At 32.1% G+C, this 21,014-nt stretch overlaps 1 protein-coding gene across 1 annotated transcript; it reads right to left on the bottom strand.

The window, feature by feature from the left end:
- Window positions 1-5,749: 5,749 nt before the first annotated feature.
- LOC125849048 (3-ketoacyl-CoA synthase 5-like) lies at window positions 5,750-8,211 on the bottom strand. The gene is made up of 2 exons (XM_049529042.1): window positions 7,771-8,211; window positions 5,750-6,849 (listed from the first exon to the last, which is right to left on the bottom strand). The coding sequence occupies exons 1-2, from the start codon at window positions 8,166-8,168 to the stop codon at window positions 5,757-5,759; spliced, it is 1,491 nt and encodes a 496-aa protein (XP_049384999.1). The 5' UTR covers window positions 8,169-8,211; the 3' UTR covers window positions 5,750-5,756.
- Window positions 8,212-21,014: the final 12,803 nt, after the last annotated feature.

Raw genomic sequence — 21,014 nt, 5'->3', positions numbered from 1 at the left:
CTATTTCTTAACACATGGTTAATAGTATATATCCCAACAACAATAACAATCCAATCGCTAAAATCGAGCAATTTCGTTATAAGCAACCTATACAAATAGCCTCTAAGTCGTGTCCAACATAGAGACGCTACTAACTGAATAAGAATCCCGACAAGGGAGGATTATATCAACTCGAGCAGCCAACAATCAACAATAATGGCTACAAGTGTAACAAGGATAACAACCCAATTACATTGTTCCTAAGCTTTAAGGAAACATGTCGTAAGTAGGGAATAACCTTAAAATACCTTTCCAATGTACGCTCGAAAGACAATAGTTCCTTCACGAAAGTTGTTCCTTATGTCCTAAGCTTCGCAAACACTATATATACACAGCTGGTACGCACCTATAAATAGTTCATAATTAATCTTAAATCGGCAGATTTGCCATGTTACCCCAACTTGTCGAAACGTCCGTAGAAATTCATAAAAACAACCATAAAAGGGTTCTAAGATGATTACCTTAGTTAACCAAGTGTAAACCTTGAAGAAACACCAATAACTACAAATTTATATCTTCAAAAACCAACTCCAAACGCAGCTTATAGAAGGGAAAAACGATTGTCACATGTAATGATTACGTTTCTAGGCACGGGGGCAATGTTTAATGGTAGAAATCGTCAAAAACTAACCTTCATCATGCTAGAACTCCATAGGAACCCTTTCTTAAGCTTTCTCTTTGGTTTGGAACTGAAATGAAATGTTTTCATGGCTTAAAACGTTAAATAAGCTGACATTTTTGACCCGACCCGGATTCTTCCCCGGCAGTCCCTAGTAAAACCCTCATAACATTTTACTTTGATGTCGGTTTGATACGAGGTTTTGTGCGTTGCAAACTAGACTCGTAGGCCTTCGATTTAATGGGTGATAGGCCTTCTAACTCTTTATATATTGGGAGAAAACATCCAAGACATTTAACCCAAATTTTAGAGAAATCTTTAAAAAGTAACTTTCGCCAACTTTTATTTTGCCACTTACTTAACTTCAAAAGATACAACCCTTGAACACTTAAAAAATATGACATACCACATCATTTTTAATTTATTACTCACCCTCCTTGTCTTTCCACGAAGATACGAGGTAATTTAGACGTTTTGAAAAGTCGGGGTGTTACATAAATAAAATAAGTTTCTAGCCCTTAGAGGCATACAAGTCTAACATTCTCCTTTATATATATATATATGATTCTTTTTCTTGACTTCCATTTAAAATAGGTAATCCCTCAAGTGCAGTTAGATTAATTTTAAAGATTATCGTTGCTTGACTAATAGAGTTAAAGCAGTTGCAAGACGCATAAGTTTTCTAATAAATTCTTAAAATAGAAGAGCCATTAATTTGTCTATTATTTCGACTGATTCAGAATAGGATGCGACACACCTAAGTTTTAGGCTAAATTCATCCCTCAAGTATAACCCAAACTTAGGGAACATCCTTATAAAATAATTGTGAACAAAAAACATCATTTAACTATCTCAAAACATGCATAAACATCATTTCTGTTAACTGCTGTTAAAAAACTAACAGAAACAATTACATGTGCCAAGCACATGACTTCCCCAAATCCCATATACTGTACTACTGATTTCCTCCCGAATTCTGCTCGTTTTCTATATTCAACAGGGCTTGTGTCTTCTAGAAACAAAACTTCTTGTTCTTCTAAACTTAAAGCAACCATACAAGTTCTTTTTCAACATAAGAATAGAAGTTGGGGCAAAAGAAATAGCCACTGAAAAAGATTTGATTTTACCAATATTGTACTATTTTTGTTATTTCTCAAACTAAATATCTTTTTCACATTCAAAATCATCAGATTTTGTAGGTTGAAAAACAAGAAACAATACGTAGGAACAGAGATTCCGAATTTTCTTTATCATTGCATTGAAGTTTCTATAGATGACACTTTTAATTATAAGCACCTTATCGAATTTCTAGCGGCACCTCGCACAACCAAGAAAAAATCTCTCTTTAGGCCAACATGCTTGGTGTAGTCTCATATAACTGCATGCATCATCATTAATAATTTTCTCTCCAAATTGTGTCTCAAGAGCTCTCCCGAATTGCGAACAACTGTGCATCTTCTAAATTATCGAGTGCTATTAGTTTCTTTAGAAAATTTGAGTGCAATGATCAGTTATATGAGCATTCAATTACAACCCTCGGTTAGCAAAGCTTTGCTGAAGGTTAGATTGAAAGTGGGACAATTGGAGCAGATCATTTTTCTACACAAAAGCATGAAAGAAGAGGCCCAACTTCTTGTGTGTTATTGTTCATGAAGATGAAGAAATCAATCTACAGTATATGGAGATTTAGAGGAAGTCATGTGCCTAGCACATGTATTTGTTTCTATTAGTTTTTTAACAGTAGTTAACAGAAAGGATGTTAAGGATGTTTTTTGTTCACAATTATATCATAAGGATGTACTCTAAGTATAGGTTATATTTGAGGGATGATTTTTGCCTAAAACTCCACCAAGGAGCCGCTTAATTAACAATTTGTATTGGCACCGATAACTCAAAAATATTTAATAACATATAACTTTTATGATATTATCTCACTTTTTAATTACTTTTTAAGTGAATATGGCTGAAATTTGTTGAAAAAACTGAACGAGGTTGTATACAAAATCTAAAAAGATTGGTAGTGATTTGGAATGCTTTGAAAAAAATTCAGAATTGAAATCAACCAGAAAAACGTCATTCGGAAATAGTCAATAATTTTTTTAATTGAAATACACAAATATACAAGTGAATACTTGTATACACGTGAAAGATATACATAAATATACAAATAATATACACAGGTATACACACCTCAAAAACAAATTCTCTCTTTTTCACCCTCCTCGGTTACACCACCACAAGTTCACCATACCAATCAGGAATTTCACCGTAACAATACAACACTATTTGAACTCTCATCTTTCAAATGTAGAATTTTTTTTGATGGACCCTCAAATCAATAAAGGCAATCTAACGATATAAAAAATAATTGAAGGAGAAATTGTCGCGTCTTGTTTTGGGGAGTCATATGGGATCTCTTTAATGTGATGCAATGATTGTTGCCAAAAGGATGTTAATGATCATGAAAGAATATAGCTTTTGTTACTAAAGTCTACTAGATTGCTATATCTGTAGAGCCATCAAAATGAGCTTAGTTTATGGAGTTAACCTAATTCAATTCGTCAGTGAGATAAAATTGGAATTAAAATTTCAAATTCATTTAAAACTAGGGCTTATAAGTACGGTCCAAATTTGAATTAAAATAAATAAAGTTATACAATGTATTTATAAGTTTTTTTAAAAAAAATTTCCTTTACTTATTTATGTCAAAAAATATTTTTTTTTTCTTTAACATTTGCTGCTAGAATTATTGTAACAACATCATTATTTGTTACATTTAATTTGAAAATCTTCTCATTTTCTTGATATTATATATATTTAAGATATGAGATTGTAATTGAAAGCATGTATAAAATGTATGTTATAATTGTAATTATTATGTACCTTCACATCATTTTGTTAGATATGTTACAAACACAGTATATTGATAGAATTTTAAGTTTGAAAAGAAGAAGAAAAGAAAGAAGGGCTAGCCCGTTCTAGCCCGCGACCCTTCTAGGATCAACTGTTTCCAATCCCTTTCAAATGAAGGGCCAATCCACCTGTGCCATCAAATTTCTTGGCCCGCAAAACTTAGGCTGGATAAGGTTGGGTTGATCCGTTTTAACAACTCTATATGTACCTTTGTTCATATATATTGAGAACATTCATCAATAAATGTAGGGTATATGATTTACCTGCACATAAAATAATGATGTCATCAGCATAAGACATATGATTAATCCTAGGCCCATTTGGTTGCATGTGAAAGCTAATGAACCTAGGATTTTCATATAGACTATTTAGCATTCTAGTTAAGACTTCAACAGCTATTATAGTAAATATGTGATTTGAAGAAACCATGTACCTAATATATATAGAGATTGTGTCCCAATCGATTTGCTAGTTTTGTGTCCACTCATCTTAGTAGATATTCTCTTCAATGTTAAGCCCAAAGTAGACAGATGTGTAGTCCAATACACAGTCCAGCAATCCATCTAACCAATTCCAAAATAAACAAAGAAGATACATAGGTATAAAACTATAAATTCTTTTTCTTATTAAAATAGACAACTTGGGCTTAAACATCCAATAATGGTAAGTTGAACTTTTTTCTATGTGTTCAATTAAGTTTACTTGAGAATTGAGATTTGAAATCGGTACAACCATGACATATCCCTTTCCAAAATAGTAATAATAATAATAATAATAATAATAATAATTTTCTTATAATACCATTAATTATTATAAGTCATTTAAATATTGAAAAATAAATTAAAAACAATTAGTTCTTAATAATAAGTTGGAGTATTATATCTTACTTCAACTAAAGCAAAAACCTTTACATTAATCTAGGGTCTGTGTCCAAACTTTCAGCCTATTATTAATTTTATTATATGTCTCATCAATCAATATTATGTCATCAACCAATCATATCCCATGACACCTCTTATTATTTATGCATGATTCATTTTCCATAGAATTGATATATTGTTTATACATATTTTTATTAGCTCGATATCATTTGTCGAAAACAGCTCTTCTTTTTCTAATATATATATATATATATATATATAAGATATTAAGTAAACAAAGCAAGCAAAATAGGACACATGGACTAAAAATTAGAGATTGTGAACTTTCAAGACTCTAGCTTCATTAATAAATGTCTACAAGCAGTACTACAATATACTCCATATGGCTACTTGGTTAATTAGTAGTAGCAATAATTAATTGAGTTGAACTAGTGGTCCTTGCTCACCAAATGAAACGTGTGTTTGCAGCTAAAAGTTTACAATTTGCCCTCTAACGTGAACCACCTAGAAATTAATTGGATCAATAAATATCAATATAGAACACCTAAAAAAGAAAAAAAATGACATAAATATCTTTTACTTTAATTTATAGCACTGGTTCAAATCAAGGCAATTATTAATCTTGTGTACGTTTTTATAACTTTATCTTCACATTCCTTCGTTTGTTACGCTGAATTTTTCTCTAAGTACTATCGACATTTAAAGAAGTAATCAATTATTTGTTACGCTTAATTTTTTTCTAAGTGTTCTCGACACTTAAGAAGTAATCAAGAGATCACTATTATATCTGTGGCGAATATAGCCTTAGTGTAAGGAATTCAATGAACCCGCTAGTTTTGACAACTAATTTCTAGATTAATTATAAGTCAAGTTTATTTTATTTTTGGTTGGGATAAAATTGGAAAATAACTTATTTCGAAATTGTAATGTTATTTTTATTCCATGCATGTTGAGGATGAAATAACAATCCTGAGATAATTAATCCCAAAATAATTAATTTCAGAATAACTTGTTCTCAACCAAATAAGAGAGACCAATACTAATACTAACATTGAACAACAGCCTCATACTCTTTCCTTGTCAATTGTCATCCTTGTTAAAAATATTTGGTATAGAAGTTCAAAACAAAGAAATTATGTATTCCCCTTCATAGTAAATGTTGTGGAAGTCTACAATTATGACACACACAAATAGAGTAAATATTGAATCATATCTTAAAACACAAATAAGATTAAAATAGTCAAACACTCCTCCTAATTAATGTTTCGTGTAAATAAAGAGAGAGAGAGAGAGAGTAATATATTTTACAGCTTCACAATCTCTGGAATATGAACTGGATACTTGTCAATACAATCTTGCCATGGTCCATCAGTTGGTGTCTTGATTGTCCTGTTACACTTCCAAACTGCACTATTACACTTAAATCCACTCCCAAATGCTATTTGCCATACTCTATCACCTCTCTTCATCCTTCCTTTTGCCTCAATATAACTCATCTCATACCACAATGATGATGAAGATGTGTTACCAAATCTATGTAGTGTCATTCTTGATGCCTCTACATGTTCACCAGACAATTGTAAATTCTTCTGAAGCTCATCGATAACTGCTCTACCACCCGCGTGGATACAGAAATGTTCAAACGCTTGTTTGAAATCCGGGATATAAGGCTTCCATTTGTGATTAAAAATCTTCCGTCCAATAAGTGTTAGTAGAAAGAGTAGTTGCTCTGAGGCAGGAAGAACAAGAGGACCAATCGTTGTAATGTTCGATTTTAAAGCTTCCCCTGCTATAACCATAAGGTCTTTTGAAAGATTAATACCAACTTTCCCTTGTGGATCTTCTTGTTCAAATACACATTTAAATGCTTTGTCGTCTGCACCCTTATGTGTGCGGACCACGTGCATTAATCTGTACTTGGCTCTATATTGATCGCGTCTTTTGTTGGATAAAAGTATGGCTGCACCCCCCATTCGGAACAAACAATTCGGGAGGAGCATTGCTCTTTCCGAACCTTTGTAATAATTGGGAGTTATTATCTCAGTGCTAATAACTAAAGCATATGAATTCGGATGAACTTGAAGAAGGTCTCGACCTAAATCAATCGAGATTAAACCAGCACTGCATCCCATACCAGAAAGATTGTAACTTTTTATGTTGCTTCTTAATTTGTATTTGTTGACTACCATAGCTGACAAAGACGGAGTTGGAGAAAACAAGCTGCAATTGACAATGAGAATGTCAATGTCTTTTGGTTTGACCCCTGTTTTGTTCATTAACTCATCAATTGCTGTGAATATGACTTCCTCTGCTTCACCTCTCGCAGCTTCCATCGTTGGCGTTGGAGGGATGTAATGGATGGGACTAGGCAAGCAAGTTTCTTCTCCGAGCCCCGACCTGTGAGAAATAATATAGCACAACATAAAGTAAGAGGAAAGGCTTTCATGACTCGCGATAACAAGTTTTCTTGAAGAGATCAGATACTTGAGGCAGAGGTGGAGCTAGGAGCTCAAAGGGTGTACAACAAACCAATTGTATAATGCAAAATATCTTAGAAGGCATGGTTGTAGAGCTGTCGGAGCTAGAAATTTTAGAAAGGAGATTTAAAATATGCTCGAATGCAACATTTTCACTTGTCTAACACACAAAAAGTTAATTTTACCGTATTTATGCAACATAATTTTGAACGGAAGGAATTCAATTGAACCCCTTCTCAATAGGATAGCTCGACTACTATTCAAAATACATCTTATTTCATAAACAAACATGTTCCTTTAAATTCAAAACTTAAATTTATATTTATATCGAAATTCTAGTTTTAAATAAAACCTCTTAACATACAAAAGCTTTCAAACTCGTGTTTTTCTTGAAATGTGGGATAATCTCACTTTATAAAATGTCTATGTAAATGCTTTATCCATCGAGTCATTCAAATGATATTTAGAGGTAAATCACTTTAAAATGTTGGAATAATTGAAATCTTGAAAATACTATAACATGTAAAGATGACCAGATAATGTAAAAACTGGGGATTGTTTGGTACGTGAGATAAGGATAATAAATCTGGAACAAAATTCAAGAAAAACTTTATACCATGTTTGATTTGATCGCACTAACAAATCTCAGGATTATTTTATCGTAACATTTGTACTAAAATAGTGTGATTACTATCCCTATTATAGAAGGAGTCTACCAACTCCTTTACTAGTTATTCCTTCAAAATCATAGATGTGCTTGACCGCACATGGAATATGCTTGCTTATCCCATCCCCGTACCAAACGACCCCTGAATAGTACAAATTAATCATGTAACCATACCTTTCAAGAATGCGCATTTGGAACTCCACACTCTTGGGATTATCCTTCAAAATAAGCCTGGAATGCTCCATGAAAGTTGAAAATGGTACACGACAAGTAACCGGAGGCTTATAACATGAATAATCTACTAGGTAAGTTGATCGTGGTTTCGACATGAAGTAAACAGTGGCTATAGAGATGATGAGAAAAGAAGAGCACAAGATTTGTAGAACATCAAAGTGTAGTGAATTCCATATGTTTAGCAACTCTTCAGGGCCAATTCTTAATACCTCTATAGTAACACCAATTATAATAGGCACAAGCAAAAATGTTAAAATATGATTAACAAGATATTGATAACCAAGTTTAACATATTTCAACTTTACTGAATTAGAGAAATTTGGGACAACTTCAGGCATTTTTGAGTGAAAAATATTACAAGTGAAGGGAAGGATGAATAGAGCTAAGAGAAGAAAATGGAAATTTAAAGAGTAAAAGAGGGAAAGTGTAATGAATGGAGGGCAGATGAGAGGATTAAATGAAGCAACGCTCTCTTAGCTGTAGGTTTTTCTTTTTCGTGTCCTAACTTCCTTGTGTGTGATCATTAATCTTCCAACTACTAGATCTATTTTTTATTAGTCAATTTGGTACTGCTATCATGTAAAGATCGAAAACGAGCGTTAGCGTAATCATAAGCATTGCATGATCAGGAAGTCACAAATTCGATCAAATTATGAAAATGTTATGTATTCATCTTGTTCTTCTTGAATCTCGTATACCGTGAGAGGTTAGTGCATATTGGATTTTTTTGTGATCTTATTAAGATAACAACTACGTTAATTTATGGCTCATTTTTCTATAGATTTAGTTTTAGTCTATGCTTAGATACTAAAGATTATATAGCATGCATGGCCTAAAATCTTGTATTTTTGTAGGCCAAACATTGACCATTAATTAGAAATGTATTTATGTTGAAGGGTTGTAATTGAAATTTGTTTTCTATTGTTATTCTCTTGGTAATCCTTGTATTATTTCATTTGAAGTTCAAAAAGAAATTAATATTACAATGGTCATGAACTATATGTACATATTTTATGAACCTTTTGAGTTTTGACCATGAAAGTAAATACAATAAAAGAAAATTGGTTTTTCTTCTGTATGGTGTATTAATATATTATTTAAAAGCAGTACTGAATATGATGTAACAAGTTTTGATTAATTACTTCATAATTCATACTAATATGAGTACGTAACCAAAATCTTACTGAATTTAGTAACTCCATAAATAAGAAACGTTTACTCTAAATAGATTTGGTAAAGTAGTAGCATCATTTTTCTAAAAGAGATTTGACTTCAGCCAGAAGGAATTGGGAATATATAGTTATCAAATTCAAAGTCAGATGCTCTACTCTTCAACTTTCCTCTTATTCCGTGACGGATCAGGATTTTCACTAAAGGAATCAAAGTAGGAGAAGAAAACACACAAAGAAGCTAAATGAGGTTCAACATATATATAGTGTATTTTTTTGTCAAAAAGAATTTAAATGAACCCCTCGATTCTACCTGGCTCTGCTCCGTTCTAATTTTAATTTTTTTTTTAACAATCCAAAACATTGAAAACAGAAAGTATGGATGCACTCCCATATTAACCAAAAAATCAAATATGGTTTTGATGTGATATAAAATAAAATAGAATAATTTTTCTCCCTTTATGGGGACCATATATATAATTGAAGCATAGTCTCAACTCTCTTATTCATAAAACCTCTCAATGTAAATACATACCTTGAGGAATTCAAGAACATCAGAAAATCATCATTGATATATAGATAATTTTGGTATGTTTTTATTTTCTCTTTTCCTTTTTTGAGTAGTTCTGATATCTTCTTTTTAACAAACATATCGACATAAAGGCCCTTATGTACCTCCGAAGATATATTAAAAAGAAAAAAAAAACTTAATTTCGGATGAAATAAATTAAAATGAAATCTCGAGGATATACAGTCAAACCTCGTTAATTATAATGGTCATTTGTTATAACAACATTTTACTATAATGATCTGATTTTCTTTAGAATCGATTTTTCGTGTTATATTTTACTTCTCTAGAATTTCATTATATTTATAACAAGAGTGACTTTCATTATAGTGTACACTCTTTATAAAATTACTCTTTTATACCGTCATATTCAAATATTTTGTAAGAAATATATTATATATAAAAATAAACTACTAAAATATTTAATGGTGATCATCATTAATGTCACACACATATATAGTAAATTTTAAATAAGAATATCTAAAGAAAATTATATTTAAATGGTACTCATTATTTATCGTCATAATTTTACTATGAAAGATGACACATATCATTTATTCTCATGTATAGTATCTAAATGATATCTAAACATCAAATATTAGTATAAATATATAATAATCTTTTATTATAACAGCCACGAAATATTCAGACAAACGTCATCATTATAACGAAATTTAATTGTATATTATCCAAGTGTCGCATTGGCAGTCGGAGTGGTTGTAAGTTAGGGTGGTATCAATTGCCTTCTTTTTCTTGAAATTAAACTCCCCTCAAGGTCCCCACCTTATGTGTGCAACTCTTCATTTACACTATTATCAAAGGTGGTTGAATACAACTTTTTTGTTATACTTTTCTTTTTGGTATAAAACTTTCTTTTTTGTTATATATACAGTTAAACTTCTTAATCAATTCAAATTACAAATTATTTAGTGATTTTATGAGTGAAATGATAATAGTTAAGTGATTTTTTGAAATAAAATTCGTTAATTAAGTGATCATCTGAATTTATAATAACAATTAACAGTCATGCATTACTTACCCCTTTTCAAATTATTAATAATAAATATCTATTTTTATAGTGTTATTTCTGATGACCTCTTATGTGATTTGATTTCATTATATTTCTCGTTAATAGTATTCAGTCTCTCAATAATAATAATTTTGTATAAATGAAAGAGACAAAGAGAATACTTATTTATTCATGTTTATTTGGAGGAGGCAGAAACAAATTAAAGTGAGGATACAATAGACAAATGACTACTTCAATTGTCAATTAACTGAGTTTTAAATTTAATATTCATATTTATTTAATAGATATCTTAATACAAATAATTATTTAATTAATAAAAAATATTGAATTCATCCAAACTCATAAATGAACTTCTAGCTCTGCCCTATTGGCAGGTTATAACAAGGAAAATTAAAAGTCTACTTCAAGACATTATGAGAAAATGACTTTGTATTGCCTGGCAATTTAACTAGAAAAAAATATTCTAAAATGATGTTATGTGTTCTATTTAACAAAAAAACATTATATTATACCTCACAAATGTCATGCTATAAGGGATATATAAACTAATAATAATATTTATAAGACCAAATATTTAGATAGGACAGAAAGTAGCAAAGTCCAACAAAAGATCTAAAATAATTTCTCTCTTTTTCTTATGTTTCCTTTTTAGCTTATTTATGTTTATGATATTCCCAGTACATTGGAAAAAATAGTTGAACATCAAGAGTCATGGGTATTCTATTTTGTCTGCTTTATTAAATTGAATTTTTTGTGTTTTTTTTCCTGTGTGGGTGTGATTCAGTAATAGATAACTTCTAGACCAAAACATATGTTATTTCTGGTTTATTTTTTCTGTTTTTATTTTTACATTTCAGACGTATACATCTATTTTTTTTTTTGTTATTTTTAACATATATTTATGATTGAGCGCACACTATAGACATACATTGAAAAAAAATACTAAATAAATTTGTTAGATTTATTATAATTTTGAGAAATTGATGATTAAGGTTTGTGTTTTGTGTTTTATGGTACATAAACTTATGTTTCAAGTTTGAGCTTAATTTAGAGAAAAAGAAGGCAATTGTCACCCCCACCCCCACCTCACCCTCCTCCCCAATTTCGAGCAATATTTACATGTAGTTCAGATATGTGAATTTTCAACCTCGATTATGTATACCTAAATTATTTTCAAACACAAGTAAACCTATATGCAAATATATAGACAACAAATATTAGTTAAATGACGACTTTAAAAATAGGTACTGATGTACTTCGCCCAGAATTTGAGATCAATGTACAACTTTAGTAATCGTTTAATTTTTTTCCTTTTTTGGCTACAATATCAAGTAATCTTTTCTTTGGTATAAAACTCACTGCACATACATTTTTAACTAATGACACAGATAGAATTTTGAGAACCATTTAATTTTTTTTATATATTTTTTAAAAAATTAAGTTGCTAATTATTGTGATTTATAGTATATTTTACGCATTTTTTAAAATATATAATAGATTCTAAAGAATACAAGAATTTTAAATATTTTAAGTTGCTAATTATTGTAATTTAAAATTTTCTTACATAATTTTTAAATATCTAACAAATTAAAAAAATATAGAAATTTCAAAACCGCCCTCGGGAAGAAGCAGACATGTCAATGAAGAGTTGCTTGCTTCCATTAGCTGAAGTAGGCATGTTGACCCTAAGCAGGTCAATGTAATAAGAGAAATTTGTTCGATACACTATTCTAGCTATTATTATTTATTATATGGTTATTTTTGTTATCACTTTTATTTGGAACATATTTACTATTGTTAGAGAAAATGGTCTAAACCGCCCCCCCCCACCCCACCCCCCACCCAATCTATACCCGAAATTTTAACTACACACTTCAATTTCACGGGTGTCCTATCACCCCCCTGAACTATTTAAAAATGAAATAAATAACCCTTAAAATGCAATAACCATTCATGTGTCTAGTGGTGAAACACACGCACTTGACACATGTTTTTCACCAATTAATCCTTTTTAATTATTTTTTCTCTTCTTCTTTATCCTTTCTTCTTCAAATGTTTTTCAACCTTAATTCTTTGTGAAAGTTTCGATTTAAAATAATATTGAGGGATTTGAATCCAACTTGGGAGATTTTATTTTTTTTTTTGTTGAAGATTTAATTACCTAGTGTAGTTGTAGAGAAATGTAGACTTGCCGCCTCCTGCATCCTTTTCTTCAATCCGCGGCGGCGGATTTTGAATAGAGATCTAATCCTTGGTTTCCGCCTTTATCACCTTCCATCTCTTCACCATTAACTCTTTCACTTGCTCAAAGTTTTCACCCAAAAAATATTAGTTGTCCTGTCAATGAAATTGAATACAAAGTTTAGTCTTCTATAACAAATAAATTTAATCTAAACCCTCTTTAGTATATAAAGTAGTGGAATTTATATTCAACAGTAAAAAAAAGTATCTTTCTTCAAAAAGTTAAGAGCATTGTTATGTAAAGACAAAATCTTATCAAGAGAAGAAAAAGTTTGATGGTTTGGTTTAGATTACAAATTTATTCTTTACAAAGATTAAGAATTAATTAGGAGATGAATTTCAGAAAAGTTGCCGGAAAATCTTCAAACTTCGACCATGGCAAAATTTAGATCAGGAAAATAGTTTAGATAATAAGAAAGAGAAAGAAAACAATGAAAAAAGAAAGAGAAAAAACGATCAAAAAGAAAAATAAAATAAAAAATAGTCAGCTCACTCTCTCAAAGAGAGTGAATGCACTCTATGTGCCAACTCAGCATTTCAGGAGTTATTTATTTCATTTTTAAATAGTCCAGGGGGGGTGATAGGACCCCAGTAAAGTTGAAGTGTGTAGTTGGGATTTCGAGTATAGATTGAAGGGGTTTTGGACCATTTTCTCACTATTGTTATAAATATATCGTATTGAAGAAACCTTACCCAGTATTTAAGAACTAGGTTCTTGAATAACACACAAGATACTTACGTTAGTAAACAGTAACACCAATATTTCATGGAAACCTTTTTAACTCAAGGAAGGGAAAAAACACACCGAAGTTTTATATTAATTAAAGATTTACAACTCAGTTAATCAATGAATCTAACTCTAAACTTCTACCCTTTTCGATTAACTATAATCGAAACTCTCAACTCACCAAGAAGTCAAACTCGCTTCTTGTTTACAAAAACTCTCAAGTCTTCTTAACTCTAACCACCCAAGAAGTCAAACCCACTTCTTGTTTACAATTCTCACAAACTCTCTCTTAACTCTACCCCCAAGAAGTCAAACCCACTTCTTGTTACAATTCTCTCAAGACTCTACCCCCCCCCCCCCCACCTCCCACCCCAAGAAGTCAAACCCACTTCTTGTTACAAAATCTAAGAATTATTACAACTCAATAATAAACCTAGAACAAATCAACAAAGACTAATAACCCTAGACTTTAATTGATCAGACTTCAACATTCATAGTTCAGAGTGGAACACAATTTGTGAACTTGGTCCTTGTGTTTCTGTAACAAAGCCTTGCGATTTTTCTCCAATGACTATTGCTCTCAAGATGATAAATTTCGTGAATATGCAATAGTTATCGTTCTAGATTTGCTGGAAAATTCTCTCGATTTGTGTTTATGCAAATACGACTTTTTTTCTTCTTTGGCTTGAACCTTTTATAGAGTTTAATTTGCCTTCATCAACTTCTACAAGGAAATGAATAACAAATCTTTTTCCTTCTTGAACTTGTCTATATTTACTTCTTTCCTTATTTGACTTGAATTGCTACTTCTTTATTTCTTTCCTTATTTGACTTCCTTCCTTTCCTTCTTTATTTCTTTCCTTATTTGTTTCTTTCCTTCTTTATTTCTTTCCTTCTTTGCTCCTGCGTTTCAACTCTTTCTTTATTTCTTTTTCCACTCATTTATTTTTGCACTTTTTCTTCTTTGTCGCAATCTCTCATTTTTGTACATGTTGTCTGCAGTCACATCTGAGAACCTGGTTCACCTAATAGAGTACACATAAGACAACAAGTAGTGAACCATGTTCACTTTATCAATCATCAAAACTACTTTATATGTTCTCCTACGTCCCAACATTTTCCCTATTTTTGATGATGATAAACAATGCTTTGTCACACATCAAGAACTACAAACCATCAAGACTCTTTGTCAATCATCAAAACTACAAACTTCATGTTCTCTCATTTCCCAGCAATTTCCCCCTTTTTGATGATGACAAACTATGCATAATATGTCCCTAACCCACATCATATAACTTCCCCCTTTTGGCATCATTGAAAACCAATAACCAAAGAACTCGACTAACATTCAATGAGTGCAATATCATTTTAACTCATGGCCACTTAGGTAACACTTTCAATTACACTTTTACTAACAGTACAATAATTTAATCTGAGAATATTAGCCATCTTAAACTCACACACAATCAATGTCTTCAATGTGAAACAAAATAAACAAATATGTATCAGTTTAAGCCCTTAGAGCCCTAATTCAAAAGCATATGATATCATGAGTATGAGACAGACATAAGCACATCAAAGAGTCTGGAAAAATAGAGGATAAGGATTGGGACGAAGATTACTAAAGTGGAGAGAAAAAGAATGTTTATTGTCATCAATAATTTTTTCAGTGCGCCCATTGTGCACCAGCTCCCTCGTTATGATTAGGGTTGGGCGTTCAATTGGTTCAGTTCGATTTGTAAATTTCGGTTCAATTTTTTTGGTTTTCGATTTGGTTCGGTTATTACAATTTCGATTCGGTTTATTCCGATTTGATTTTCGATTTAACCAAATTTAATTAACGTGGCTTGTGGGTTGTGGCATCTGGATAATTTTCTGCTGGCTTGATTATAAATTGATCAAAATTTGACTTTCTTAGCCTTAATTTGTTTCACCAAGTCTCAACTTTCAACCATTCAAGTTGTTTCTTAGCAGTAAACAAATGCAATGAGCTCCCAGAGGATACCATATTCAAGAGTCAAGACCCATAAATCAACAAGTGAAGGATAGTTGACACCCTTCTTTATAAGCACGTCACAACTCACAAGCTTTCTACTTGAAACTTACCATATCATTGACTAAAATATCCAAACAAAATAGATAATTCTTGTCCAGCAGGCAGCAACATTAACAAACTAGACGAGAATAAGAATAAAAAGACTATCAAGAGTCAAGCCAACAACACTAGAAAATTCAACAAACTTGTGTCCTACCCTAAAATAGAGTTAGTTACAAACCAAAGTGAAAAGTCCAGCTGCCAGTAGGCAGCATTGCAATTTGCAGCAAGCCAACAACCAAAACATTAAAAACCCAACAAAACATTGTTGCAACTTGCAACCTCCACTGCAATAGCTCCCAAGTTCCAACAGATAGCAACCAAGAAAATAACAAAACATTGATGTGCTTGCGAGAAAATAGAACTCTTTAGACAAATGATCTACAATTCATAGTAAAATATATAAAACTATCAAGCAAGTTGTGTAAATAAGTTCTTTACTTACCCGTTATCACGCATCGCTAGTTGATAGTTGAACTTACAAGTTGCAACTATATATCAATAATACTAGATTCAGTCCCACTACAAGAAAAATCTAAAAAAAAATGAAAGAATTTGTTAGTTTTTAAGAAACATAAGTAAGAAAATTATTTTAATATAATTAATACAAATACCAAATTCTTACCAAGTTCAAGTTGCTCAAGATACTCTAAATCTTCCTCAATATTGATTGGAAAAGGCTCATTTCTAAGCGAATCTTGAACACAAATAAGAGATAGCACAAGTTTAGGAGTTAATGAACTCCTAAAGGGATCAAGAACACAACCTCCTGTGTTCAATGCACATTCTGATGCGATACTTAAAATGGAAATGGCTAACACATCACGAGCCATCTCCGCGAGAATAGGAAATCTCGGCTCATTTACTTTCCACCACATTAATATATCAAAGCCATCACTATCTGGCTCAATATCTTCAGCAAGATATCTTTCCAATCTGATTTACTACCTAAACTTCCACTAACTTCTTAATGCTTCTCAAATTGTAGTTTCGTTCTCATTCTTCCTCTATTTACAAAGTTGCCAGAACCACTCACACTAGAAGTTGTCAGATGAAGTGGGTGAAGATGGTACATGTAAAGAGCTTTTTGAGGATTTATCAACATAATAATCAAACAATTTGTTCATGTATTTTTCACTTCTGAACATAGTTTGTCCCCAACTTCTTTTCCAAACATATCCACAATTGCAAATGGAACATAATTAAGCTTGTTACAGGGATCCAATACGGATGAAACAAAGATCATCTTGTTCATTTTATGTGGTTCATCCCAATACTTTTTGAGCTTTTCCTTCATACCTTTTGCCATTTCTTTCAAATTACCATCTTCATTTTCCATTATCTCTTTCAAAATAAGATTAAGTTCAGCAATTTCAACAAAGTGTGTATTACTAGTGACATAATTAGAACTAGAGACCTTCAAAGTAAGTACATAAAACGTTTCAAGAAATTTCACCATTGACCTCACATTTTTTCAATCAACACTTGTAAGAATATCTGCACTAGTTCCATCTTTTGCACTAGTTCCATCTTCACCTTTAGAAAAATCAGAACCAAAGGTATAAAGATGATTCAAGTATCCAATATCATAAAAACTATATCTTTCAAATGCAAGCTCAAAATGTTGTGCTATATCAAGCATCGAATATATAGAGTTCCACCTAGTAGGAACATCTAAACATAATGATTTCTTACAAGTTATCAATTGAGATTCACAACATTCTTTGAACTTTCGAATTCTTGCGGGAGATTATTTAATGTATTTCACGGCTTGTCTCACTAGCTTGATAGACTTACCAATTTTCTTGAACCCATCTTGCACAATAAGATTAAGGATATGTGTCATACACCTCACATGAAGATGGTCGCCATCCATAATGTTAGTTCCCCAATTACTCAATTGTTTAGACATTTCTTTCACAGTAACATCATTAGAACTTGCATTATCAACTGTAATAGTAAACACATTATCCAAACCCTATTCAAACAAACAATTAGTAATGCATGCCGCCATATCCCCGCCCTTATGACTAGAAATAGGACAAAAAATTATTATTCTTTTATGCAAAGTCCAATTTCTATCTATAAAGTGGGCTGTCAAACACATATAGTTGATTTTTTGTATAGAGGTCCAAGTATCTGTCTTAAGACAAATACTTGGACGTGCTTCTTTGAAAACCTTCTTCAAAAGTTGTCTTTCTTCAAGGTATAGTTCATAACAATCTCTCGTCACGGTTCTACGAGAAGGAATATGAAATTGTGACACTGTAACTCTCATGAAGTTTTTAAAACCCTCTTTCTCAACAAAACTAAACGGTAGCTCGTCAACAATTATCATTTTGGCTAAAGCTCTCTTACTTTGTGCTTGGTCAAATTTCCAACTGCTAATCACCCCTTCCTTTGCTCCCATTGAATATGGTGGAAATTTAATTAGATTTTGACCTTTATCTACAGTGTCACAGGGAAATTTCGGACATATTCTCATATGAGTATTCATTGACGATGTACCATTACTTGATGTAAAAGCTGCATAAGGTTTCACACAATACTTCCATTTGACTTTCTTACCTCCACTTTCATCAGTGAACTTGTCAAAATGCTTCCAACAAGTAGCTCTAGGTTCCATGACTCTTCTTTTCTTTGAAGTATCAACATCTAATTCAACCACATTGGGAGATGAGGGGTTAGGTATGTTCTCATTTGAAGCTCCACTTTCACTTACCCTACTTCCAATTTGTGTCATTTGTAAAAAAGTGAAACAAACAAAAAGAACAACAATCAGAATTCAGAAAGACACAGACACATAGTACATTACAGTTCACAAATCGCACAAATTATCATACAATTGCATTACTGCATACTTGCATAGTTGCATTCAATGATTAAAAAACAATAGAGGATTCACAATTTACAGTAATAGAATTCACAAATCATACATGTACTAATACATCCTAATTCCTATGTCTAAAAACGTCCTGTGTATTTTAACTAATTATGCTAATCGACTCACTGATCAGTCCCCAACTAACAGACACTTAAACAGAATAGACAGAAGCAGAACTTCCGTGGTAGAGAATCAAAAATACTTCCATGCTCAGTCCTAACTCATCTCATATTTGAAATTGAATATAACATATATAAATATTTCTAGATGAAGTTAAGACTTAAGATGAGATATATAAGCATATCCAGTGAGCACTGACCTTCGACTTTTGAGTCGGGAGTAGTGCACTGAGCAGTAGCGGGCTGCGTATGCGACTTGCGAGCAGCCGAGCACTCAGCAAGGAGCCAGAAGCAATGACCGATAAGCTAAGACTGAGAGATGAGGGATGGGAGTTGAGAGATGAGCTGTGAGCATGCGACGTAAGTCGTAACTAAGACGAGAGTTGAGAGATGAGAGTTAACTGTTGAGAGACGAGAGTTAAGAGATGAGAGTTAACTGTTGAGAGACGAGAGTTGAGAGATGAGAGTTAACTGTTGAGATATGAGAGACGACGTACGACTTACGACTTACGACTTACGAGAGTTGAGAGATGAGAAATGAGAATTGTGGCGTATTTTGAGAGATCAAAGATGACTGATGTTAGGGAAATCAGTTTAGGGATTTTTGAATATTGATTGGAATTTTGGCTGGGCATGGGCTGAATTTTTATTGTAATTTGATGTTAATGTTATGGGCTATCAACTATGATTGGGCCAACTGGGCTGAAAGTTAATTAAGATTTAAGGGGGGGGGGGGGNGGTAAAGAATATATACAAATAATTTCAGTTTTTTCGGTTAACTGAATTTTTTAAGCTAAAAATTGAAAACCGAATCGAAGAATTGAAATATTGAAAATTAAAATCGAAATCGACCGAAATAACCTAAAAACTAAAATCGAAATGTAAAAAAAAATTGGTTCGATCTATTTTTTTCGATTTTAACCATATTATGCCCAGCCCTAGTTATGATCAGTTTTCTTAGAATGTGAAATTACACCAAGAGCAATATGAGGTCCATCATTAGTTGAGCATAATCAGTTTAAGAAGACCAGGTGAGTATTATTGTCATGCATTATGAGCAACAACTGAGTTTTGGAGTTCTTTTTTTAAAAAAGCTTTTCATTTCATTTTTTTAAATTCTACTCCATAACATTTTCACTCCTCCATGGTTTTTTTATAGCCCTTTTCTTGATGATATTTCGAAGGAGTACCAATTATAAGTAAGAGATACATCACAGTTTAGTACAATAGAGATGAATTTATCAATAATGAAGGCAAGCACCGATAATAGTATGTTCTTAAGAGAATTGTTCCTCCTGTGAGATAACTGGTTATACACTTGAAATGGATGGAATATCAATTTGGAATTTGTGAACCTGGTTCATATGTGAGAGGTAAAACAAAGTTCCCCTTAAATTAAAGCAAGGTTGGCTTCAAGACTGAGGTTTTCATCATTTGAGTGGTTTCGGATTGAATGATTCTTATTGTCAAAGAAAGGGTTCTTGGTGATTTTTAAAAGAATTGATTTTTTTATGATCGACCAGGTTCACTAGTGCTTATGTTTGACATAAACTGAGAAAATTCATGCATTGAAAAAGAATGGTACATACCTGAGTATTACAGAGAAACCAGGTTCCCATTTTGTGTGTTCCTCAATGATTTGCTTAATGTTGTTAGTAAAAGAGTAGGGATAATATCCGCAGACCTCTAAACATTGTTTGAGATGTGCTTGTAGTGTGTACATGTTACAGCACGAGACTGAGTTAGCAGATATTCATTGTATAATTACTTAAGCATAATATTATTAGTTTACTAGCCAATTATTAAAGGAAAACATGATAATACATCAGTTTGTTTCGACAAGACCAAGCTTTGGCTCATTTTTCTCAAGTTCTTCATATTCAAGGCCTTCATGAGTATGTTTGCATCATCATATTCTCCCAGATCAAAGAATCTCAAGATGAGTAGAAGAGAGAACCAGGTCCTACCAATTTTCAATAACATCCAATGAATAACAAGGACGAGGTTCACACATCGAAATTCCCCCTGAAGATCTGCCAGACTCTTAGTGTCCTGATTGCTTTGTTATTCCTCCTATCTACAAAACCATGGGTTAATCCAGTATCTTCTGTTGCAGGTGCATAAATGATTGTCAGATATGAACCAGGTTCATCGGTGATGTTCCCAAAATTTGCATCATCAAAGATGTTTGATATCAGGTCACTTTCTTCAGCGTCTTTTCAGAACCAGGTTCCAAAGTTACAGTTTGGCACACGATACTCAGCTGATGTAAACAGTACATTATTTTCTTTATTACAAATTTCAGAGATGCTCAACGTGTTGTGCTTCAATACTTGAACATAAAACACTTT

The sequence above is a fragment of the Solanum stenotomum genome, chromosome 12 (assembly GCF_019186545.1).
Source record: "Solanum stenotomum isolate F172 chromosome 12, ASM1918654v1, whole genome shotgun sequence".
NCBI classification, from domain to species: Eukaryota; Viridiplantae; Streptophyta; class Magnoliopsida; order Solanales; family Solanaceae; genus Solanum; species Solanum stenotomum.
Note: the sequence above shows the minus strand (reverse complement) of the source record. Positions and strands in the feature narration are given on the sequence as shown.